Source organism: Dipodomys spectabilis, unplaced genomic scaffold (genome assembly GCF_019054845.1).
Source record: "Dipodomys spectabilis isolate Male_0828 unplaced genomic scaffold, ASM1905484v1 ptg000018l, whole genome shotgun sequence".
NCBI classification, from domain to species: Eukaryota; Metazoa; Chordata; class Mammalia; order Rodentia; family Heteromyidae; genus Dipodomys; species Dipodomys spectabilis.
This window is the reverse complement of record NW_024870695.1, coordinates 4,753,069-4,778,061: the sequence shown is the minus strand read 5'-3', so window position 1 is coordinate 4,778,061 and position 24,993 is coordinate 4,753,069. Positions and strand designations below refer to the sequence as shown.

Sequence of the window (24,993 nt, the reverse complement as noted above, 5' to 3'; positions counted from 1 at the left end):
TTTTTCTAATTTTAAAATTTATTTAGAAACCTCCATATTCCTCCTCGTCCCTCCCCTCCTTTATTGTTATAAAGGTGATGTACAGAGGAGGGGTTACAGTTACATAAGTCAGGTAAATGAGTACATTTCATTTTTGACAATGCAGCCATTCCTTTGTTCTTTCCCAGTTTTTCTCTCCCATCCCCACCCACAATACTTTTTTAAAAAAAATTATTGTACCAATCTACATTCCCACCAACAGTGTATAAGCATCTCTTTTGTTTGTATTCTTGTCCACACATTTGTTTTTGTTTTTGTTTTTTTTTTACTGTTTTGATAATAACTATCCTAATGGGGAAGAAGTGGTGTTGAACAATTGTTTTGGTTTCCAGTTCCCTGATAACTCATGATGTCGAGCCTTTTTAAAAATTGATTTTTTTGGGGGGGAGGGGCTCGTGGGCCTGAACTCTGGGCCTGGGCGCTGTCCCTCAGCTCTTCAGCTCAAGGCTAGCGCTCTACCACTTGAGCCACAGCACCACTTCCGGCTTTTTTCTGCTTATGTGGTGCTGAGGAATCGAACCCAGGGCCTCATGCATACAAGGCAAGCGCTCTACCACTGAGCTACCTTCCCAGCCCTCAAAATTGATTTTTAAAAAAATTTCTATTATTATAAAGGCCATGTTCAGAGGGAATTACAAAATTGATTTTTTTTCCTTGTCGCTCGCGGTTGACAGGACCGCCCGCGAGCGGTAGGCGGCCCCAGCCATGCGCGAGCACGCGCTCTAGCACCATAGCTCGACCCCAGGCGCCGCGCGCAGGCGTGATGGGACTCAAAGGCAGCAACTCAGAATTGATTTTTTTGAGTTGTAGGAATTCTTTATAAATGTTGGGAGGGTAAGGAAAGGCACAGAAAAGGTGGAGCAAGGGTGAACAAATAGAATGGTGGTACTCAGTAGACACCATGTAGAAATGAAACAATATTTTGTGGGTGGGGCTGGGAGGAAAAAACCGGAAGAGAGTGATGGAAGAGGAAGAGACGTGATTCTAAAAGAATTGTACATTATCTGATGCATGTAACTATAACCCCTATGTATATCACCTCTATAAGAACAATAAAAAATGCAATGGAGAATTTAAAAAAACGTTGCATACTAACCTCTTATAGCATACAGATTTACAATTTTTTCATTCTTCTGTGTAACTTTGTTAATTTCTTTTTGTGTGTAGAAGCTTTTTTTTTTTTTTTTTTCTTTTTGAGTTTGGCTGGTTGACTGATCCTGGGGATTGAACTCAGGACTTGAGCCTGTCCCTGAGATTTTTTTGCTCAAGGCTAGCACTTTGCTACAGCTCCGTGTGTGTGTGTGTGTGTGTGTGTGTGTGTGTGTGTGTGTGTTTTGGGTGGTTAATTGGAGGTAAGAATCTCAGACTTTCCTGCTTGCAATTGCCTCCAGCTACAGGTGTGTGTGTGTGTGTGTGTGTGTGTGTGTCCGTGCGTGCGTGCGTGCGTGTGTGTGTGTGTGTGTGTGTGTGTGTGTGTGTTTTGGGTGGTTAATTGGAGGTAAGAATCTCAGACTTTCCTGCTTGCAATTGCGTCCAGCTGCGATCTTCAGATCTCAGCCTCCTTTTAGCTTGAATATAGGTGTAGGCCACTGGCACCTGTCTCACTTCTAGTTTTTTGGTGGTTAACCGGAGAAAAGAATCCTGCCCACGCTGCCTAGAATTATAGGTGCAAGCCACTGGCAACTGTATTTGCGCAGAAGCAGTTTAGTTTTATGCAGTTCTATTTATTTTTGCTTTTGTGGCTTGAACATTTTGTTATTTTGACAAAAAAGTCATTGCCAAGGTCAGTGTCCAGGAGCTTTCCCCAACTGTGTTCTCTTCTAGAATTTCAGTTCATGTATATTTTTGTTGTTTTGGTTTATTTTTGTGTATTATGTATGTTCAGTGCCTAATTTCAGTCTTTTCCATGTGGAAATCCCCAGTCTTTCCAGCATGTTTATTTATTTATTTATTTTTGTGTTGTTGTTGGTCCTAGGGCCTGAAACCAGGACCTGGGTGCTGTCTCTGAGCTTTTTTGCTCAAGACTAGCGCTGTACCACATGAGCCAGCTTTTTTGGTGGTCAGTTGGAGATAAAAGGCTCTCAGACTTTTCTGACTGTGTTGGCTTTGAGCTGTGATCCTTAGATCCACAGCCTTCTGAGTAGCTAGGATTACAGGCATGAGCCACTAGCTTTCAGCCCTTCTGTTCTTTTCTCTTGGTGTATGTGTCTGTTTTTTCGGCCAGTCTCTAATGTTGGATTACTATAGATTTGTAACATAATTTTACCTCAGGAAATGTGTTCCTCAGAGTTTGTTTTTCTTTTTCAGAATAGTTTTGGTTCTGTATGATGTTTAGAATTTTTCTTGTGTGTGTGTGTGTGTGTGTGTGTGTGTGTGTGTGTGTGTGTGTGTGTGTGTGTGTGTGTGAAGAATGGTATTGAGATTGCACTGAATCTATATATTACATTGGGTAGTTGTTATTTTATTACTTATTATTTTTGTAGTGCCAGTCCTGGACTTGAACTCTCAGTGTTGTCCCTGAGCTTTTTTTTGCTCAAGGCTAGTAATCTGACACTTGAGCCAAAGCTCTGTTTCTGGCATTTTGGTGGTTAATTGGAGATATTGCCTCTTATCTCCAATTAATAGAGCTTTCTGCTCGGGAGTTGTTAGGATTACAGGTGTGAGCCGCCAGTGCCTACTTGCTTGTATTCCTAATTACTATGTTGTAGAAAAGTATCCTTGGTTTGTACCAGTTATTAGGCTTTATTTGATTATGTTAACTATGAGTTTTTCACAAATGTTTGAGCTGTTTTCCATATATAATTGTTTCTTCTATACTTTTCTTTCTATTCCTTTTCTATTTTTTTGGGTCCGGTCGTGGGGCCTGAGCTCTGAGCCTGGGCTCTGTCCCTCAGCTCAAGGCTAGCGCTCTACCACTTGAGCCACAGTGCCACTTCTGGCTTTTTTCTTTTTGCTTATGTGGTGCTGAGGAATGGAACCCAGGGCCTCAGGCATGCAAGGCAAGCGCTCTACCACTGAGCCACCTTCCCAGCCCTCTTTTATACTTTCTTTACTTCTATTTCTGAATTTTTTTTTTGGTCAATCATGGGACTTGAACTCTGGGCCTGGGCCCTGTCCCTCAGCTCTTTGACTCAATGCTAGTGCTCTACCACTTGAGCTACAGCGCCACTTCTGGTTTTCGGAGATAAGAGTCTCACAGACTTTCCTGCATAGGCTGGCTTTGAACCTCGATCCTCAGATCTCAGCCTCCTGAGTAGCTAGGATTAAAGGCATGAGCCACCAGCTCCTGGCCATATTTCTGAATTTTTTTTTATTTTTATTTTTGCTGGTCGTGGGGCCTGAACTCTGGGCCTGGGCATTGTCCCTCAGCTCTTCAGCTCAAGGTGAGCCATTCTACTACTTGAGCCACAGTGCCACTACTGCTTTTTCTGCTTATGTGGTGCTGAGGAATCGAACCCAAGGCCTCATGCATGCAAGGCAAGCACTCTACCATTGGGCCACCTTCCCAGCCCTATTTCTGAATTTTTTAAGTTTCAGCAAGTACTTACTTTTATTTCCTGCTCCTCATGGAGGAAATGGGAAGTGAAGAATCCCTATTTCCTAAGACATAGTTTTATTGAGAGTCCCTTCTTTTTTTTTTTCTTCTTTTCTTTTGGTCAGTCCTGGGCCCTGAACTCTGGGCCTTGGTGCTGTCCCTCAGCTCTTCAGCTCAAGGCTAGTGCTCTATCATTTGAGCCACAGTGCCACTTCCAGCTTTTTTTGCTTATGTGGTGCTGTCTAATTGAACCTAGGACCTCACGCATACAAGCAAGCGCTCTACCACTGAACCACCTCCCAACCCCCCTTATCATTATTTTCACTTTTTTTTTTTTTTTTTTTTTTGTCGGTCATGGGGCTTGAACTCTGGGCCTGAGCCCTGACCCTCAGCTCTTCAGCTCAAGGATCGCACTCTACAACTTGAGCCATAGCACCACTTCCAGTTTTCTGAGTGGTTTATTGAAGATAAGAGTCTCACCACCTTTCCTCAGATCTCAGCCTCCTGAGTAGTTAGGATTACAGGTGTGAGCCACTGGCGCCTGGCTCATTCTTTTTACTTCTGAGTCATCAATATTCATTTCTTCACTTTGATCTTTTTAATTTATTTGAATAGGGAAAAATTTTGTAATATTAAACCTTCTTTTCTCCCTCTCCTCCTCCCCCCACTTTCTCTCTCCCCTCTCCCCTCTCCCCTCTCTCCTCTCTCCTGGGATTTCTTATTAATGCTTACTAATTGGAGAACTTAAATGGGATGGTGGTGAGTGTTTTTTTTTTAGAAATTCCCATCATATCATCCTAATTCCTCAGCAGCTGTTAGAAGGGCATGTATGGTGTCCTGTTTTCCACAGTAGTGAGCCAACCCCTTAGTTTATGTGTCTGGTTGATATAGTAGGCCAAGCTTCTTAATAAAGGCTCTTAAAACCACAACCAAGTTTTCTCCTCCTTTGCTCTACTTCCCAGCTTCTTCACACTGTGGAAGAGTATATAGAAAGCCATACCCTACTATTCTTAACTCAGAGCAGGCAAATGGGAATGATCAAAAGCCCACTTGGGGTATTCTAAATATACCAAAGAAAATCTAAATAGGGAGTGTTCCACATTGTCCTTGAGGAAGAAGATAGTAACAGCATGAATAGGAAAAGACAAAGAAGACAGCTAACCCCTACTGTTGTTTTTCCTGGTATTTGAACTCGGGGCCTCACATCCAAATGTGAGGCAGGTATTGTATCCCTGAGGTAAGCCTCCAGGCCTTTTTTGCAGTAGTTATTTTGAAATATGGTCTCATCTTTTTTCTTTTTGCCCAGGTGTGCACTTAGAGTGTGATCCAACTTTTATACTTTCTGTTGAAGCTATTATGTCTAGTGTATACCACCATATCTACCTTATTCCATTGAGGAGTCTCATGAACATTTTTTTCTCCAGCTGTAGTGCTGTGCCTACCTTTTGATTGAGAAGGGCTGGTCACATATGCCCTGCCAAATGTAGTGTTTTTCCTTTTTGGTGGTACTGGGATTGAATGCAGAACTTTGCTTGCTAAGTTGGTGCTCTGCCGCTTGAGCTATGTGTCCAGACCATTTTTATTTATTTATTTTTTTGGGTCCCGACAGCCTGGGTGCTGTCCCTCAGCTCTTCAGCTCAAGGCTAGCGCTCTACCACTTGAGCCACAGCACCACTTCCGGCTTTTTTCTTATGTGGTGCTGAGGAATCGAACCCAAGGCCTCAGGCATGCAAGGCAAGCGCTCTACCATTGAACCAACTTCCCAGCCCCACTTTTTTTTTTTTTTTTTTGAGGTGGTGTCTCATGCCTAGGCTATCCTAGGCTGTGATCCTCCTACTTGTGTTTCCTCCATAGCATAGGACAACAGGCATGCCCATCTATTATGCTCATCCATTAGTGTTGGGATGGAGTCTCATGAATTTTTTTTTTTTCTGGTTCTGGAGCTCCTTTTTCTCAAGGCTTACACTCTACCACTTGAGCCACAGCCCCACTTCAGGCTTTTTCTATGATTAATTGAAGATAAGAGTCTCACTGACATAATTTCCCAGCCTGGCTTCGAGCCTTGATCCTCAGATCTCAGCCTCCTGAATAGCTAGAATTATAGGCATGAGCCACTAGAACCCAGCTTCTCATGAACTTTTATGTCTTGGTTGACCTCAAACCAGGATTCCTAGTCTCAGTCACCCAAGATAAAGTTATAGGATTGAGACGTGGTACCTAGCTTAGATGCGAATTTTTGATAGATTATCTCTGATGAATAATGGAATTCCATGCAACTTTATGGTAGAAATTTCTATGATTTCTGCTATTTCTGTGAAAAGTCAACAATGGGATTTTGGTCAGGTCATCTGACTATATAGTTTTGTTATTTCTGCAATAGTAGATCTTTCTTCGGAGCCGGTGGCTCATACCTATAATCTTAGCTACTCAGGAGGTTGAGATCTGAGGATCGTGGTTCAAAGACAGGCCAGGCAGGAAAGTCCATGAAACTCTTACCTCCAAAAAACGACTCAGAATAAAACAGAAGTGGAGCTGTGGCTCAAGTGGTAGCACACTAGCCTTGACAAAAGGAGCTTAGGGACAGCACCCAGACCCAGAGTTCAAGGTCCAGGACTGGCAGATACATACATACATACATACATACATACATACATACATACATACATACATACATACATAACCAGGCACTGGTGGCACATGCCTGTAATTGTAGCTACTCAGGAGGCTGAGATCTGAGGACCAAGGTTCAAAGCAAGCCTGGGCAAAAAAATCTCACAAACTTTTTTTTTTGTCATTTGTGGGGCTCGAACTCTGGGACACTGTCCCTCTCAGCTCTTCAGCTCAAGGCTAGTGTTATACCACTTGAGCTACAGCACCACTTCCAGTTTTCTAGCTGTTTATTGGTGATAAGAGTCTCATGGACTTTCCTGACTGGGCTGGCTTTGAACGGTGATCCTCAGATCTCAGCCTCCTGAGTAGCTAGGATTACAGGCATGATCCACCAGTGCCCAGTGAGACTCCTTTTATTTATTTATTTTTTTGTCGGTTGTGGGGCTTGAATGCTGGGTCTGGGAGCTGTCCCTGAGCTCTTCAGCTCAAGGCTAATGCTCTACCACTTGAGCAATAACAGCATTTCTGGCTTTCTAGTGGTTAATTGGCGAGTCACACAGACTTTCCTGCCAAGGCTGACTTTGAACCAGGATCCTCAGATCTCAGCTTCTTGAGGAGCTAGGGTTACAGGCTTTAGCCACCGGCGCCTGGCTTTGTGAAACTTATCAACAATTGATCACAGAAAAATCATGAAGTAAAGCTGTGGCTCTAGTGATAGTGTTAACCTTGAACAAAAGGACCTCAGGGACAGTGCCCAAGCCCTGAGTTCAAGTCCTAGAACCAGAAAAAACAAAACAAAAAAACCCCAAATTAGATCTTTCAATACAGAAACATGAGGTCTTTTTTTGTTTACTTGTCTTCTTTAAGCAATGTTTGTGTGTGTGTGTGTGTGTGTGTGTGTGTGTGTGTGTGTGTGTGTGTGTGTGTGTGTTGTGTGTGTGTGAAGGACATAATCCCCTTCTGTTATTCTTTTTTATTTCTTTTTTATGAGAATTTGTTGTTATAAGTAGAATTTTTGTTGTCTTTTTTGGCCGGTTTTGGGCCTTGAACTCTGGGCCTGATTGCTGTCACTAATCTCCTTTTGCTCAAGGCTAGTGTTTCTACCACTTGAGCTACAGCATCACTTTCCACTCTTTCTGTGATTAGTTGGAGTTAAGAATCTGACACTTTGGGGGCTGGGAAGGTGGCTCAGTGGTAGAGTGCTTGCCTTGCATGCCTGAAGCCCTGGGTTCGATTCCCCAGCACCACAATAAGCAAAATAGAAAAAAGCCAGAAGTCACACTACGGCTCAAGTGGTGGAGCGCTAGCCTTGAGCTGAAGAGCTGAGGGACAGCGCCCAGGCCCAGAGTTCAGGACCCACGACTAGACCCCCCCCCCCCCCCCCAAAAAAAAAAAAAAAGGAATCTGACACTTTCCTGCTTAAGTTGGCTTCAAACAGTCATCCTCAGATCTCAGCATGAGCCACTGGCGCATGGCTGTTTTTATTTTATTTTCAAATTGTTTAATGCTGGCATAGACAACACAGGTAGGATTGAGATTGACATGTATTTTGTAACTTTGCTACATTTATTAACACTTTTAACAGTTTTTTTAAAATGACTTCCTTATGGCTCTCTCTCTCCTCTCTTTCTCTCTCTCTCTCTCTCTCTCTATTAGGTCATAACCTTGGTTATAGCCGAGGCCTGTGTGCCTAGGCTACTGTGATATGACTGTTTTATGCTTTCCATTGTAGGTGGGATGACAGGTGCGCTTACTATTTCCAGAATAAGGTTTCTGTTGCAGTGACAAAATACCCAAGATAGTTTAAGAGAAGAAAGATTTATTTTGGCTCTTGGTTTCAGAAGTTTCATTCCATGGTTAGTTGTCTTCACTGTTTCCACTGTGACAGTGGCTAGGTGGAACATTATAGTAGAGATTGTGTGATAGAGGAAAGATGCTCACCTATGGTAGCCAGGAAGCAAAAAAATAGATAAGAAGGGTCCAATATCTTCATGTCCCTGTTGTGAACATGCATTCACTGACCTGACTTCCATTAGGCCTTAACTTCCCAGTAGTACTATGAGCTGTGGACTAAACCTTCAACAAAGGAACCTTTGGTGTACAATCTGGATTCAAACTATAGCTCTATCTGTGAGCAGTAATATATTTGCCTTTTCAATTTGGATACCTTTATTTCTATTTCTTACTAGTGCTATGATGATGTCCAATTTATATTGAACATAAGTGGTGGAAACAGTTTTCCTTGTCTTGTTTCTGCACCATTTTTTCATGACAGCACTGAAGTTTAGGAAGATAATAGAATTCTTTGTGTTGAATCACAACTAGTTTTATTCTTTTTATGTAGTACTGAGGTTTAGACTCCTGGTTTTATCATTTTTTTTTTTTTGTTGTCGGTCGTGGGGCTTGAACTCTGGGCCTGGGCACTGTCCCTCAGCTCTTCAGCTCAAGGCAAGCGCTCTACCACTTGAGCCACAGCACCACTTCCGGTTTTCTGGTGGTTTATTGGAGATAGGAGTCTCATAGTCTCTCCTGCCCGGGCTGGCTTTGAACCGCGATCCTCAGATCTCAGCCTCCTGAGTAGCTAGGATTACAGGCGTGAGCCACCAGCGCCCGGCTTTGGTTTTATCCTTATTAAGCAGCTGCTCTACTGCTTAAGCCACTCCTCTAGCTCTTTTTACTCTGGTTACTCTTTTTTTTAGCCAATCCTGGGACTTGGAACTCAAGGCCTGGGTGCTGTCCCTAAGCTTCTTTTGCTCAAAGCACTTTGCCACTTGATCCACAGCTCCACTCTAGCTTTTAGGTAGTTTATTGGCGATAAAAGCCTCCTGGCTGGGTTTGAATTGTGATCCTCAGATCTCAGCATCCTGAGTAGCTAAGATTAATAAGTGTTGAGCCATAACACCCAGCTTCTCTTGTTCAGTTTTACTCTCTGCAGGAAAAGTGGTGGCTCTTAGTTTTATCTTGAGTTACTCTTAGTTTGTTTTATCTTGAATTCAACTCTTATGGTATGAGTTTACAAATATTTTATGGATATTCTTCAGTAGCTCTTTTTTTACAAATGAAAATCTGTTGTTAAGGTTTTCACTTCTAGATTGGTTTGTTTACCATCCTCTTCTTCCTCCCAAAGAAACTTTTATTGATAGAATTTGAATATTGTTCTGATATACGTTATTCTGGGATAGGTGGAAAGGGATAAGAATTCACTGTTGTAAGTATAACCTTTTTATTGATATCGGAGTCTCACCAGGGATATTATGTTAGCAGGGAGTTGTATATCCTTAATAATTTTAAGAAATTTGTTTTCTTTGTATGTATTAGGCCTCAGGAAAGGAGAACTGGATATGAACAGTTTCACACAGGCCCATCCCCGGTGGATCACGAGTCATTGGAATCCAAGCGACCACGTCTGGATCAGGTTTCTGATTCCCATTTTCAGCGTGTCAGTGCTGCCGTTTTACCTTTAGTACACACACTGCCAGAAGGGTTGAGGTCTTCTGCAGATACTAAGAAGGTAAATATTTGTTTTGTTGCCCTGTGGAACTATAGATCTGAAATGTTTGTTTAGCATATTCAGGCACAGCCCTAAAAGAAAATTCACTTAGGCCAGTCTCTAAAGGTTGATGCTAGGGGAAAGTAGAAGTTTCATTAGACAAAGCTAAACCATAGACTTATGTTCTAAGTTTTAAAATGAGTAATTTTGACTCTAGAGAAGTGGGGATAAAGAAAAATTTCTATTCTCTAATTGTCAAACATTTTGTACTGACTTTCTGTGGTCAGAGGTATGTAAGAGTACCTGTTTTTGTCAAATTTATATTGAACTATATAGAGGTTCCTGTAGTTTAGTAGCAATTTATTAACTTGTTATATGGGAGAAGGCACATTTTTAGTAAGGTTTATCTATAATTTTTATGTAGAAAAATTGTTCCTAATTTATGTAAGTATTTTAGAAAATTTAGAAACCATGCCAAGTTCAGTAGCTTAATTGGTTTAAAGCTTGTCTGGACATTAAAAGTGTTTTTTTTTTTTGGGGGGGTCTGGTCGTGGGGCCTGAACTTTTGGCCTGGGCGCTATCCCTCAGCTCTTCAGCTCAAGCCTAGTGCTCTACCACTTGAGCCACAGCACCACTTCCTGCTTTTTTCTTTTTGCTTATGTGCGGAGGAATCGAACCCAGGGCTCCATGCATGCAAGGCAAGCGTTCTACCACTAAGCCACCTTCTCAGCCCCATAAAAGTTCTTTTTTATCTTTAAGCAGTTGTACAAGGGAGGTGCTGTCTAACAAAATAGTTAATAAATACAATGCATCTTGATCAGTGTCACCCCCTTCTGTACATAAAAGTTTTTAAGACTCCTCCTCAACCAACAGCTGGTCATTATTACATATACCTGTTATAACAGCTCTAGAGGAAACAGTAGGAGAATCACAACCCAGACTGTTGGTCAGCCTAAGCTAGCCCATGCATGAAGTGAGAGCCTACCTGGAAAATAACCACACAAAAAGGAATGGTGTTTGAAGGTGTGGAGTGCTTGCCTAGCAAGCTTGAGGTAAATTCAATTCTTTATATTGTCCAAATAATAAAAAAAGTTATAGAGGACAAATGTTATCTATAATTCAGTCCTTTACCTATAATTCTTTTTTCTTTTTTCCAGTGCTGGGGCTTGAACTCTAGGCCTGGGCACTGAACTTGAGCTTCTTTTGCTCAAGGCTAGCACTCTACCACTTGAGCCACAGCTCCACTTCTGGCTTTTTCTGTGTATGTGGTACTGAGGAATCGAACCCAGGGCTTCATGCATGCTAGACAAGCATTCTACCACTAAGCCACATTCCTAGCCCTTTACCTATAATTCTAACATCTATAGTTCCATAGCTTGTTTGAGGGTTTTTTGATAAAAGTATGTGCATATTTCCTTATACGTTTTGATATATTTATACAAGATGGAATGATTAAGTCAAGCTAACATATCATCCTTTTAATAGTTAACCATTTTTTGTGGCAAAAATATTTAAAATTTCAGCAATATTTAACTTTATAATGCATTATTAAATATAATGCTTATACTTTACCATCACAATTAACTACTAGTATTACTATATTTTGTGTGGTTTTGAATAATGTTTATTATGAATTTATGGGAGTCTTTTTAAGGTTAAACCATTTTTCTCCTTGCACTTGTCATTATCTTTTGTGAAATATATCTGTGTTACACTTTTGTTTTGTTGCTGTGTTTATCTTTCAGTTTTTTTTTTTTGTTTTGTTTTTTGGCTGGTCCAGAGGTTTGAATTTAGGGCTATTCAGGGTGCTATCCCTGTGCTTTCGTGCTCAAGGCTAGTGTTCTACCACGTGAGCCATAACTCTTTTTGACTTTGGGAGGTTAATTGGAGATAAGAATCTCATGGAGTTTACTGTCTAGGCTGACTTTGAGGTTTGAGCCTCAGATCTGAGCCTCCTGAGTATCTAGGATTACAGGCATGAGCCACTAGGGCCCTGTACAGTTGGCATTTTTGTGTGGTACTATGATTTAAACAGTGCCTTATACAGTTGCTAGGTAGTTGTACTCCTAAGCCATGCCTCTAGCCCAGTTGTCTATTTTGCTTCCAAATTAGGAAGTCCCAAATGCTTTAATAGGAACTGAATAAATACTTGTTTTAGAAAGAATAAGCTAGTTAAAAAAACTTGTAATAGTGAAGTATTAATGTCTTTGTATATGTGTAAATGTGGTGGTAGGGGTCTTGTACAAGCTGGTGTAGTGCTCTATCCCTGAACTACTTCCTCACCCCCTTAATCTTACTAACATAATTCTTTAATTTTTAATTACACAAAATTAAAAATTTTGATATTAAATCTCTTTCCCATAAAATTTATATGTTCAGCCGGGCGCCAGAGGCTCACGCCTGTAATCCTAGCTACTCAGGAGGCTGAGATCTGAGGATCGCACTTCAAAGCCAGCCAGGGCACAAAAGTCAGTGAGGCTCTTATCTTCAATAAACCACTAGAAAATTGGAAGTGGCGCTGTGGCTCAAGTGGTAGAGCGCTTGCCTTGAGCTGAAGAGCTGAGGAACAGTGCTCAAGTTCTAAATTCAAGCCCCAGGACCAACAAAACAAAACAAAAAAATTTATATGTTCACCAATTGCCGTTTGTACTAATATAAATTAGTACATCTCCTGAGTTTTAAAAAGATAGCAAATATGTCTGTAATTATTTCCAAATAGTTCAGCCAAAAAGAAGTGTGTGTATATACAAAGAAGGAAAGATAAAATCTATGTGACAGCAAGCAAATACTTATTACAGTATTTTCCCAATAATATAAGATTTTGAGCCGGGCGCTGGTGGCTCACGCCTGTAATCCTAGCTACTCAGGAGGCTGAGATCTGAGGATCTTGGTTCAAAGCCAGCCCGGGAAGGAGAGACCGTGAGACTCCTATCTCCAATAAACCACCAGAAAACTGGAAATGGCACTGTAGCTCAAGTGGTAGACCGCTCACCTTGAGCTGAAGAGCTGAGGGACAGCGCCCAGGCCCAGAGTTCAAGCCCCACGACCGACCAAAAAAAAAAAAAAGATTTTGAAATCATGAGTTGAATGAGGACAAGTTCTTATGATAAACTAGGAGTTAACTAAACTATTGAAGATTTTGAGGCACACTTCACCATGTAAAATGGAGTTTGAAAAAAATGTTTCACTAAAAGAAAAATTCAGCTAGGTCTTGGTTCCTCATGCCTGTAATCTGAACTACTAATGAGGCTAAATATCTTGGTTTGAAACTAGTTTGGAAGAAAAGTCCATGAGATTCTTTGCTAGTTATTTTAGTCAGGCATAGGGCTTGAACTCAGGGCCTAGACTCTGTTCTTAGCTTTTTCATTCAAGGATAGTGCTCTATTACTTCAGCCACAGCTCCGTATCTGACTTTTTGATGGTTAATTGGAGATAAGAGTCTCACAGACTTTCCTGCCTGGGATGGCTTTAAACTGTAGTCCTCAGATCTCAGCCTCCTGAGCAGCTAGGATTACAGGTGTAAGCCACCAGCAGCTGCTCCATGAGGCTTCATATCTCCAGTTAAACAGCAAAAAGCTGATTCAGGAGGTGTGACTTAATTGTTTTGTGTGTAGTTTAAAAAGCCCACTCATATTAAAAAGCCCACTCTTCTATTCTGTTCAACACTGTTTGTTTACATGTATACTGAGGTTTTGGTTTAGTGTTAAGTAATAACAATAAATATTTGTTTTAGGGTTCATTTGGTATTTTATATATAAGTACAAATTTATTTGGTCATTTGCCAAACATGTAGGTTGTTTATAAGTATATTGTTGTGAGATTACATTATTTTGGCTAGTTTTTTTGATTCATAATTTTAATCTCTTAAGTTAAATTCTTGCTAATATAATTAATAATAGGTCAGAGTTTATAGTGTGTGTGTGTGTGTGTGTGTGTGTGTGTGCGCGCGCGCACGTGCGTGCGTATGAGTGCACGGCCCCCTGGTACTAGGCTTGAATTTAGGGCCTGACTCTGTCCTTTAGCTTTTTTACTCAAGGATAGTGCTCTACCACTTCAGCCACAGCTCAATTTCTGACTTTTTGATGGATAATTGGAGATAAAATTCCCATAGGCTTTCTTGCCAGGGCTGGCTTTGAGCAATGGATTCTCAAATCTCAGCCTCCCAAGTACTAGAATTACAGGTGTGAGCCACTGGTGCCTGGCAAGTTGACACATTTTTAAGGCTTTCTGTGACCATTTCTAGATTGCCTGGAAAAAGAGTATAAGAAATTCTTTTTCCAGTAGTGGTTAAAGGTTTCTGCTTTCCTGTCCTTGCTGATATCTTTTTCTTAGGAGAAAAAGCGCCTCTATTCATTTGATAAAATTGTTTTTAACTTGGACTTACTTTATTAGTAAAATTTATAACATTTTTTAGTTATTCATCTTGATTGTTACGTGAATATGTTTAGTCATTTTTTGCTTTTTGTTGGATTGTTTTTTGAGTTTTTTGATTTATATTTTGTTAGTGGTTTTCTTCACAATTTGTTTCTTAAATTTGTTATTCCCATTTGGATAATTAGGGCATTATATTTTTTATTTGATCAGTGCTTTTGTTAAAAAAGTATTTTTCACTGTATTGAGGTTTGAGTTCAGGGCCTCATTTTTTCACTCAACTTTTCCCAGGAAAAAACAAAGACCCAAACAAAGGAAATTGGAGCAACAGAGGCTGGAAGTCTGCCCCAAGCTGCCGTGACCTAGCAGTAACTCAGGACCCAAACAAAAAAATTTTTTTTCAGAGTTCTTGGGAACAAATTGTCATATACAAAAGCCTTCACAATATATGAATGTCTATGAAAGTTAATTTAGTGTTTATTTTTGCAAGTATTAGTTGATTTAGTGGATTTAGAAATTGTTTTGCCTTTCATGGTGATGTTTGCCTGTTGAAAAGATACATTTTTCACTGTATTTTTGTTTACAAAATTGATCTGTACACCTTAAATCTCATTTGTTTGTTTGTTTTACCAGCCTCAAATGCACAGCCGTTAGTGCTCACTTGGCTTTTTTAGTACACTGCAGGCCTTGTAGTATTTGAGCCATGCTTTGAGTTCTAGATTTTTTTCTGGAAGAATCTCTTAGATATATCTCCCTAGGCTTTCTCTAAATCTCAGCCCCCTGAGCAGTTATGATTATAGGTGAACCATTAGCACTTGGCTCCAAATCCAATTTTTTATTTCAAATATATGTAATTTTTATTCTGGAAGCCAGAAACTTAAAAGAATTTACATTTTAAGTCTTGGGTTCAAGCGGGGCGCCAGTGGCTCACGCCTGTAATCCTAACTACTCAGGAGGCTGAGATCTGTGGATCATTGTTCAAAGCCAGCCCAGGCAGGAAAGTTAAGACTCTTATCTCCAATAAACCACTCAGAAAACCAGAAGTGGTGCTGTAGCTCAAGTGGTAGAGTGCTCACCTTGAGCTGAAGAGCTGAGGGACAGTGCCTAGGCCCAGAGTTCAAGCCCCACCACTGACCAAAAAAAAAAAAAAAAATGTCTTGGGTTCAAGGCTTTCAGACTAGGCTAAATGCAAATTCTGGAAGTCTATTACAGTTTCTTTGTCACATCACTAATGCTTTACAGTTATATAACTATAATCTTGTCCCAGAAGTCCTTTAATATTTAATCTGCCTGCTGTTATAGGATATAAAGCTTTTAGCAATATGCATGTTATATTTTAGCTGAAATATCTGTACCAAAGTAATTAAGAACAACTATGTGTTCCTATGTGCATTCTTGGTTCAGAATTACTGATTTTTCACAGCTAATATTTATTTAATATCTTTTGTAATTAATTAACCTATTTTATAATATATAATCCTAATATCCATCTTCATTCTAAGATTATCATAGCCTAAAGGAAATTAGTGCCTTTGTCTAAAATTTATGTGCTATAAGCTTAGCCTGGAAATAGTGTCTGTGTGCTGCATAGTAGATTTAAAAAATTAAAAAAATTTATTATTATAAAAGTGTACAGAGGGGTTATAGTTGTGTAAGTCAGATAAAGAGTACATTTCTTTTTGTATACTTTCATCTTGGATAGTAGATTCTGAGTGCAGAGATATTCATCATATTGCATATCACTCCTGAGGTTTGGTTGAATGGTTTGAAGGTTCTTTTGTGTGTGTGTGTGTATGTGTGTGGTGGGAGGATGGATTTTTGCTAAAGGGATATTATATGTGCTATACTAGCCTGAATTGTCTTTTATGAAGGTAGCTCAGAGATTGTAGCAGCAGAATCTTAGGTCATTCCTGTGATTTCTGTGCCTAGTATTGGTCCTTGAAAATCCTGAAAAATTTTGTTTTTCTTGTTTTGGTTGTTATTTCAGGGCCTTACAAGCTATGATGGGCTTTATCACTGAGCTACATCCCCTGCCCCACAAACTTTTGGCCATATCATAGCTGCTAATTTGGGTCTACCTAAAAAATTTTATTTAGAATAGCAGTATTTTCTAGCATACTTGATGAAACCAAAAGAGCCATTGCAGTTAAATGGCTGAGAACTTGTTATCTTTCTGTTATGACTGCACTATTATTTTTCTCCAGAAATTCTCTGTAGTGTATTGTTACATTAAAGACTGGTCAACCATTTGGCTGGGTTAGACACTGTAATTTTTAGGGTCTTCAAATAGTGAACGATATACCTAAACTATGAGAATGCAGGAGATGTATATAATGTGTTTGTATGTTAGTATAAAAATTGCTAATAAAAACTACTATTAGAGAAACAGTGCACATGATTCTCTAAGCTTAGGACTTCACACGTGCTCACCTGGAATTCTACCATTTGGTCTATACCTCCAATGCTTCTTTTGTGTTTGAAAATTTACTTTTTCAGTTAATACTTTATCTCTGACGTTGGTTGGTAGTGAGAAATAAATGGTTGTCCTCAGTTTTTTGTTCTTTTTTTTTTTTTTTTCTTTAAAGGATCCAGCATTTGGAGGAAAACATGATGCTCCCTCTTCTCCAATTGCTGGGCAACCATGTGCAGATGATCAAAATGCTTCACCTTCAAAGCTTTCAAAGGAAGAGTTAATACAGAGTATGGATCGTGTTGATCGAGAAATTGCAAAAGTAGAACAGCAGATCCTTAAACTGAAAAAGAAACAAGTAGGTGTTTTTCTATTTAGCATATTCTACAATGTGTCTCTCCAGTGAAGTTAGTTTTATCCATTTTTCCTGGTATATTGTCTGATTATATGATCTTTAACTGTACTAGATGACCCCCAGTTTGCTTAGGTTGTAGTACAGTTTATGTTCCACTGGCAGCATTTATATCTATGCATATCTTTATTGTTTTGTCTTTTTCATTTGAATATGAAATAGTTCTTAATGTGTTTTAATTTGCCTTTGCTTGATTGAGAGTGAGGTTCAGTTTAATTTTTTTCCATTTTGATTTATTTTCACTTCTTAGGTGTATTATTTAAGTCTTCTTTCATATTGTTTCCTAGACTTTACTGTCAGTATGTATAGAGTATATATTGTCTAATTTTTGGCTTGTCATTTAATTTTTTTCAGCAGCCTTTTTGAGGGAAGAATTCTAGCTAAAAAAGAATTCAAAGAATTCAAAACAACGAATTCAAAGCTAAAAAAATTATTTTTTAAGAGATGGGGGTCTCATATTGCTGAAGTTGGCTTTGAATTCCTGTCTCAGTTCCTACGTAGCTCAGAGTACATTCTGTTACGTTTGGCTCAACAGCGGATTATTTAAAACATTGAGATATATTCATAGATGATAGTGTTTAGCCTTTCAGAATGTACAATTAAGTGTATTTTGTATTAGATATATTCATGTAGATAGATTCTATCATTACTAGTTCTGGAACATATTTTTCAAAATGAAACTTTACATCTGTTAGTCTTTTTTAAAAAAAATTTTCTCCATGATTTGCCTATTGTTGACATTCAGATCAATAGAATCCTTTTCTGACCTTACCATGTTAGGCTTCATTTATTTGGCATGTTATCAAGGTTCATCCACATTGTATCTTGAATCATTTCTTCTTTAAATTTTTATTTATCAGTTAGTTGATGGGCATTGGGTTATATCTTTCAATTATTTTGATAATGCTGTTCTGATATTCATGTACTTCGTTGTGTGGAAATTCGTTTTCAAAATCTTCTTGGATGTATATCTTTGTTTTGGAGGGGGGAGGCGGTCCTGAGGCCTGAACTCTGGGCCTAGCCGCTGTCCCTCAGCTCTTTAGCTCAAGGCCTAGTGCTCTACCACTTGAGCCACAGCACCACTTCCGGCTTTTTTCTTTTTGCTTATGTGGTGCTGAGGAATCGAACCCAGGGCCTCATGCATGCAAGGCAAGCACTCTACCACTGAGCCACCTTCCCAGCCCTACACCATGTTTTTTTGAGAAACAAAAGCAATCTTTTTCTTTATGCCCTGGCTGATACTGTTACTGTTTTCTCTCCACTTCCTATGTAGTTGAGTGAGCTCCACAATGCCAACCTTTTTTCATGGCTATAAGGGTGTATATATACATATATGATTTTAGATCCTCATCAGATAATGACTTGAAGATGTCTTCTCATTCTGTATGTTGTCTTGCACTACCAGATAGTATGGAAAAGTTTTTAATTTTTTGGAGTCTAATTTTTCTTTTAACACTTTGTGTATGTGCGTGTATGCGCATGGTGGGGCTTGAATTCTGGGCCTGGTTGTTGTCCCTGAGCTCTTCAGCTCAAGGTTAAGTGCTTTACCACTTTGAGCCACAGAGCCACTTCCGGTTTTCTGGTGATTAATTGGAGATTTGGAGATAAGAGTCTCATAGACTTTCCTTTCCGGGCTGGCTTTGAAACGAGATCCTTAGATCTCAGCCTCCTGAGTAGCTAGAATTATAGGTGTGAGCCACTGGCACCTGGCTTAACACTTTTTCTTTTACACTTATATTTATGTATGGCAATGTACTGTATTATCTTACAAGTTGTATACTTATGCTCACAATATTTAGTCCACTGGTAATTGATTTTTTTCATCTGCTTCAAGGTAGAGGTCATAATTTTTTATTTATTTTTTTTTTTGGTTGCTGGTCTTAGGGCTCAAACTCAGGGCCTGGATTCTATCTCTGAGCTGTTTTTTGCTCCAGTCTAGTGCTGTACCACTTGAGCCACAGCTCTACTTGTGGCTTATTTTGGTAATTGATTGGGCATAGGAGTTGGATGACTTTTCCTGGTTGGGCTGGTCTTGAACTGCAATCCATAGATCTCAGCCTCTTCAGTAGTTAGGGTTGCAGACATGAGCTACCAAAGCTTAGCTTTTTTTTTTTTTTTCCTTGTATTGGTAGTTAATTAAAAAGACTATTCCTTCTTCACTTGTTCTGCAGTGTGACTATTTTTACAGTTCATGTTTGCATCTGTAAGTGGATTGATTTCTGGTCTTTGTGTTTGTATCTATTGATCTCTTTGTAGTATTCAGAAATTACTAGTCATTTATAATAATTCTTTTCCAGTTTGATAAGCCCACTTCCATAAGCATAATTTAGCTTTTTTTTCTTTTTCTTTTTTTTAATCCATTGTGGGGCCTGAACTCTGGGCCTGGGAACTGTCCCTCCGTTCTTCAGCTCAAAGCTAGTGTTCTACCACTTGAGCCACAGTACCACTTCTGGCCTTTTCTGCTTATGTGGTGCAGAGGAATCGAACCCAGGGCCTCATGCATGCAAGGCAAGCACTCTAGCACTGAGCCACCTTCATAGCCTTAGCTTCCCCCCCCCCCCCCCCCTATACGGGTTCTGGGGCATGAACTCAGCCTGGGCTCAAAGCTAATGCACTACCACTTGGGTTACACCTTTACTTCAGCTTTTTAGTTTTAATTGGGGAGAAGAGTCTCAAGAACTTTACTGTCTTGGCTGGCTTTCAACTTGGACTCAGCTTCCTAAGAACCTTGGATTGCAGGCATGAGCTGCTGGCATCCAATGTAATTTAGCTATTTGAAAAATGTATATATTTCATATAATATTTAGGATCGTATTGTTTGATTTTCAAAAAATCTTGCTAGATTTCCCCGCCCCCCCCCCCCCCCCCCGCCCCCCATCCTGGGGCCTGAACTAGGGGCTTGGGCACTGTCCCTGAGCTTCTTTTGCTCAAGGCTAGTACTCTACACTTGAGCCATAGTATCACTTCCGGTTTTTTTCTGTTTATGTGGTACTGACGGATCGAACCCAGGGCTTCATGGAAGCACTCTGTTACTGAGCTACATTCTCAGCCCTCTTTCTGGAATTTTATGGAGCTATGTAGAATTAGAGAGACCATTTTTGAGGGAATGATATCTTTATGCTATCATGTTATCCAATCTATGAATATGATGCCTCTTTTTTTAGAAAGTTTTTCATATTTTATTTTTTGTTAATAATTTAATGCTTTGGTTAGACTTAGCCTTAGGCACTTCCTTTTTTATGCCATTGTTAATACTTTTTTTTTTTTTTTTTTTTTGGTCGGGGCCTGAACTCTGGGCATGGGCGCTGTCCCTCAGCATTTCGGCTCAAGGCTAGCGCCCTACCACTTGAGCTACAGTGCCACTTCTGGCTTTTTTCTGCTTATGTGGTACTGAGGAATCGAACCCAGGGCCTCATGCATGTGAGGCAAGCACTTTACCACTGAGCCAACTTCCTAGCCCCCATTGTTAATACTTTTCTTTTCTTTTTTTTTTGGAGTGGGGGGGTCTGGTCATGGGACCTGAACTCTGGGCCTGGGAGCTGTCCCTCAGCTTTTCAGCTCAAGGCTAGCTCTTTACCACTTGAGCCACAGAGCTACTTCCGGCTTTTTTTTTTTCTTTTTGCTTATGTGGTGCTGAGGAATTGAACCCAGGGCCTCAGGCATGCAAGGCAAGCGCTCTACCACTGAGCCACCTTCCCAGCCCCAAATTGTTAATACTTTCATTTTATTTTATTATTATTATATTTTGGGTCTGGTCGTGGGGCCTGAACTCTGGGCCTGGATGCTGTCCTTCAGCTCTTCAGCTCAAGACTAGTGCTCTACCACTTGAGCCATAGCGCCACTTCCGGCTTTTTTTCTTTTTGCTTATGTGGTGCTGAGGAATCGAACCCAGGGCCTCATGCTTGCAAGGCAAGTGCTCTACCACTGAGCCACCTTCCCAGCCCTGTTAATACTTTTAAAGTTACCTTTTTATTTTGTATTTCTGAGTATTGAGATCAAAGCGCTCTACCACTGAGCCACCTTCCCAGCCCCAAATTGTAAATACTTTTAAAGTTACCTTTTTGTTTTGTATTTCTGAGTATTGAGATCAGGGTCTCATTTTTAAAAGGCCAGAACATAAAAGTGTTTTTCCAATAACATCTAAAGGCCATTGTGATAGAGGTCCATAGGTAACTTCATTAAGTTTAGTTTCTCTTAATGTTTTGCTTTAAATATGTCAAAATTTAAATACTAAAAATTATTTCCCTTTACCTTTATGTGTGTATATCTATTTTAGGTTGTTTTGTGTTTTTCTGTTATTAGTTAAAATGAATGTTTTCCTTTGAGCTCTTGGTTCCCTGAGATTCTCATAGATTAAGTCATTACCTCATAGAATCAGCAATCAAAGTTTGGGACCCTGTGTTATCTCTAGCAGTTAATTACTGGTAGGGGGTGATGTGCCTAGATGTCTGACTCTTCTTTTCCGGGTCTCTTAGCAACAGCTTGAAGAAGAAGCAGCTAAACCTCCTGAGCCTGAGAAGCCTGTGTCTCCTCCTCCAGTGGAGCAGAAACACCGCAGTATTGTCCAAATTATTTATGATGAGAATCGGGTAAGCTTACTCTGTCTCTGTCAGCACAGGCTGTTAAACCCTCTTGACTACCTTTTCTGTTTCTAAACAAATTATAGTTATATTAAGACCTGATTTCCAATTTATGTTACATATTATACAAAAATTAAGAGTAGGACTTAAGTAATTATACTGTTAAATACTGATAAACAAGTTTGATGGCACATAATATAAAACCTTCTATTCATAAACATTTAATACCAAAGCCTAATAACTTTTCAATTCAGATAGGCCTTTGCATCTGGAAATGAACTTCATCATTATCGTCTTCTAATTATTATTGATGCCTGGGCTATGGTTGAATTTTAGTGAATTTTAGTTTAGGTAGTCATTGAAGTTCAGTTAGACTTTTAGTTAAATCAGTCTCTTCTTTTCATATTCTTAGTTAAAAATACTTATGGATTTAGGAAAATCTGGCCTCAATTTCAGGAATTATTTTAGTAACAGTTTCTGGCAGACCCTGGCTCAAAAACTACCAGTTAAAGGGAAAACTGATTTCACCCCAATGTTAAGAAAACATTTTATCATATCTGATAGGCAGTGTGCTTCCAGAAGTCCTCAATAGGCTTTAAGTATTATGGGAGAGAATAGGCTTCTTACTTAAAGGTGATCAGCAGTAGAAAGTTGGGATTGTTTATTTTTTAGGGAGTTGACTTACCCGAATTGATTTTTTTTTTTTTTTTTTTAACACAGCCTATTACATAGCAGCCAAATCTGAAAGGTATTTGCCTGAAGAAAAGCAAATGTTGGTAGGGAATAACTTAGTGGTAGAGTATCTGCAAAAAGCCCAGTTATCTATTCCTAGGTCCCGGAGGGCAGGGTGGGGTTTGGGTGGGGCTAATAGGGGCAGGGGGAAGAAAGTGGGAGGGAGGACAAAAAGCCACTGATGGGAAAAGCCTAGATTCAGATATATGTATGTATGTATGTATGTACGTATGTATATATGTATGTATGTGTGTGTTTGTGTGTGTGTGTGGAGAGAGAGAGAGTGAGTGAGAGTGAGTGTTTGTGTGTAGGTAAATATATAATTAGGGTCATCAGATATATAATAGTTGTATTAAGTGCCATGGGCAGGTTAAAATATAGGCAATTAATAGTACCCTGGTTGGGCTCAAAATTGATCCAGTTTATTAAATAACTGGAATGATACAATGAAGATAAATCCAATGAACGTAGAAGGCATTAAGGGGCCTAAATGAGGACTGCCCCCTCATGTCATACCTTAAGGGAAGATATAGCCATGGGTAGATAGTTGCTCCCCTGCTTGGAACAACATAGAAATAAAAGGTTTTGTGTGAAATCTCTGATTGGCTTGAATTCAGGACCTTAAACGCTAGCTTGACTTTCTTGCTCATGTCTGACACACTTATACTTGAGCCATACCTCCAGTCTACAATTTTGCTGCTAAGAGATGGAATTTCACAGATTTTTCTGCCTAGGTTGAGGTTCTCCAGTTCTCAGCTTCCCTAGTAGTTAGGATTATAAGTATGTGCAGTGTATACCTGGTTCAAGATTTTACATTTTATAAAAAGTATTTTGTTTTTTGAAGTATGAGGTAACAACTTGGATTCAGTGATACTTATTGATCAATTTATTTTATTTTACTTTATTTTATTTTATTTTATTTTTGTCGGTCATGGTCCTGAACTCTGGACCAGGGCACTGTCCCTTAGCTCTTCAGCTCAAGGCTGAAGTGGCTCTACCACTTGAGGCACAGTGCTACTTCTGGCTTTTTTCTGCTTATGTGGTGCTGAGGAATCAAACCCAGGGCCTCATGCATGCAAAGCAAGCACCCTACCACTGAGCCACCTTCCCAGACCTGATTGAATTTTTTTAGGGAGCTAAGGAGGGATAGATAACTGAGGGCCTTGCATATGCTAGGTAGATAGTCTACCATTAAGCTATTCTCCCAACCACGATGAGCCTATGCTACAAAGATCAACAGTTCCTATACTAGTGAATTCTTTGGTTGCCTTATTGAGATATGAAGACTGAAAACTATTGAACATGATTTGATAGAGAAATTACTTATATAGTACCTTCATTAGATAGTGAAGTGTGTGTGTGTGTGTGTATGCACACACACACATATATATATATCACATATATATATCACACACACACACACACATACACACACATAGTTTTTTTCTTTTTACATAGTACTGAGACTTGAATTACAGGTCCTTGCTTAGCCCTTGCTTAGCTTTTTTGCTTAAGGCAGGTGCTTCCAGTTCACTAATACTTACAGTTCTGGCTTTTTTGCTGTCCAATTGGAGATAAGTGTTTTATGGACACTGCTGACCAGGCTGGCTTGGAACTGTAGCCCTCAGATCTCAGTCTCCTGAGTAGCTAGGATTATAAACATGAATGTTTCTTTTTTATTGTTCATTTTATAAAGAAAGGGAAAATGAAAATTGAAATCTTAGTCATATAGTTACCTTTTTAAAAGTTACCTTTACAAAGTTGTATAAAGGGGTTTAAATTCAACATGTCTGTTTATGAGTAGAAAACTTCTTAATCAGAGTCACCCCTGTCACCATTCTTCCCTGTCAGTTACCTTCTTATAGTGGAAAGTCTTCTTTTTAAAGAAAGCTTTTTAGCTCAAAATAACTGTAAGAAAAGCATGAGCGAAAAAGATTGTTTTTTTCTGCTTTCATAAGTATACCCTGCTGTTACTCAATTACTTCTGCTACACTTTTGCATTCCTAGAATGGTAGCTTGGTTTCCTGGCTTGTAGGAAGATGAAGGCTCAGCTATGTCTACAGCATAGTTCTTTACTGCTTGCTTTGCAGTGCTCTTCCTTCCTTACTATGTTGCCTCTTAAATATAAGGTCTCCACTGCTTGTTTAGCTTTTATTAATGACTTGACTTATTTATTTCCATACCATTGACTGGAGAGAGGAGATAATGACAAAAATACATAAGGAATTAAGCCCAGTGTGGCTTAAGTGGTAGCAGCCATTATCATTTGTATGTCTTTCTTTTATTTAGAAAGTTAGTAGGAGGAAGAAAACTGCTAAAAAGAGAATACTAATTTTAAAGTTGGCTCCCTGAGAGAAAAGTTGGCTTGGTTCCAATTTAAACTTCAGACTAAGTTTGTTTAGTCTTTAAACAGACTATTCTCCTGGACTATTTTTTAAGTTTGATTTTTTTTTAAATTTCTCTGCTCAGTTATAGCCTTCAGAAATATTTGTAAGTGCTCTAATTTCATAATAATAATATGTACAGACATTGGTTGTTAGATTTTAGTGGAGAAGTTTTTAGAAATACCTTTTTGTATTTTGATTGGATGATTTGCAAGAGAATGTGGCACCAGAGAAAAGGAAGAGGTTGATACAGAATATGTTTTGTGTCAACAGTCACTAGACACCCAGGCCAGGTGAATTGCCTGTTTTTCTCTGTCACTGAAAAATATCATTAAAAAAAATTTTTTTTTTGTGGCAATCCTGAGGCTTGAACTCAGGGCCTGGGTGCCATCCCTGAACTTTTTTTTTTTTAAGTTTTTATTGTAAAAAT

At 39.4% G+C, this 24,993-nt stretch overlaps 1 protein-coding gene and 1 non-coding gene across 22 annotated transcripts in view; one reads left to right on the top strand and one right to left on the bottom strand.

Moving 5' to 3' along the window:
- Ncor1 (nuclear receptor corepressor 1) overlaps positions 1–24,993 on the top strand; it is a 172,699-nt gene that overhangs the window by 33,584 nt on the left and 114,122 nt on the right. For all 21 annotated transcript variants that reach the window (XM_042672047.1, XM_042671893.1, XM_042671888.1 and 18 more), the window contains exons 4-6: positions 9,503–9,695; positions 16,631–16,813; positions 21,343–21,456. In XM_042672047.1, coding sequence (XP_042527981.1) covers positions 9,503–9,695; positions 16,631–16,813; positions 21,343–21,456 — 490 coding nt within the window. The remainder of the gene's footprint in view (positions 1–9,502; positions 9,696–16,630; positions 16,814–21,342; positions 21,457–24,993) is intronic.
- LOC122103642 lies at positions 692–822 on the bottom strand. Its single transcript, XR_006146815.1, has one exon. It is a non-coding gene; the product is annotated as a small nucleolar RNA SNORA76 (small nucleolar RNA).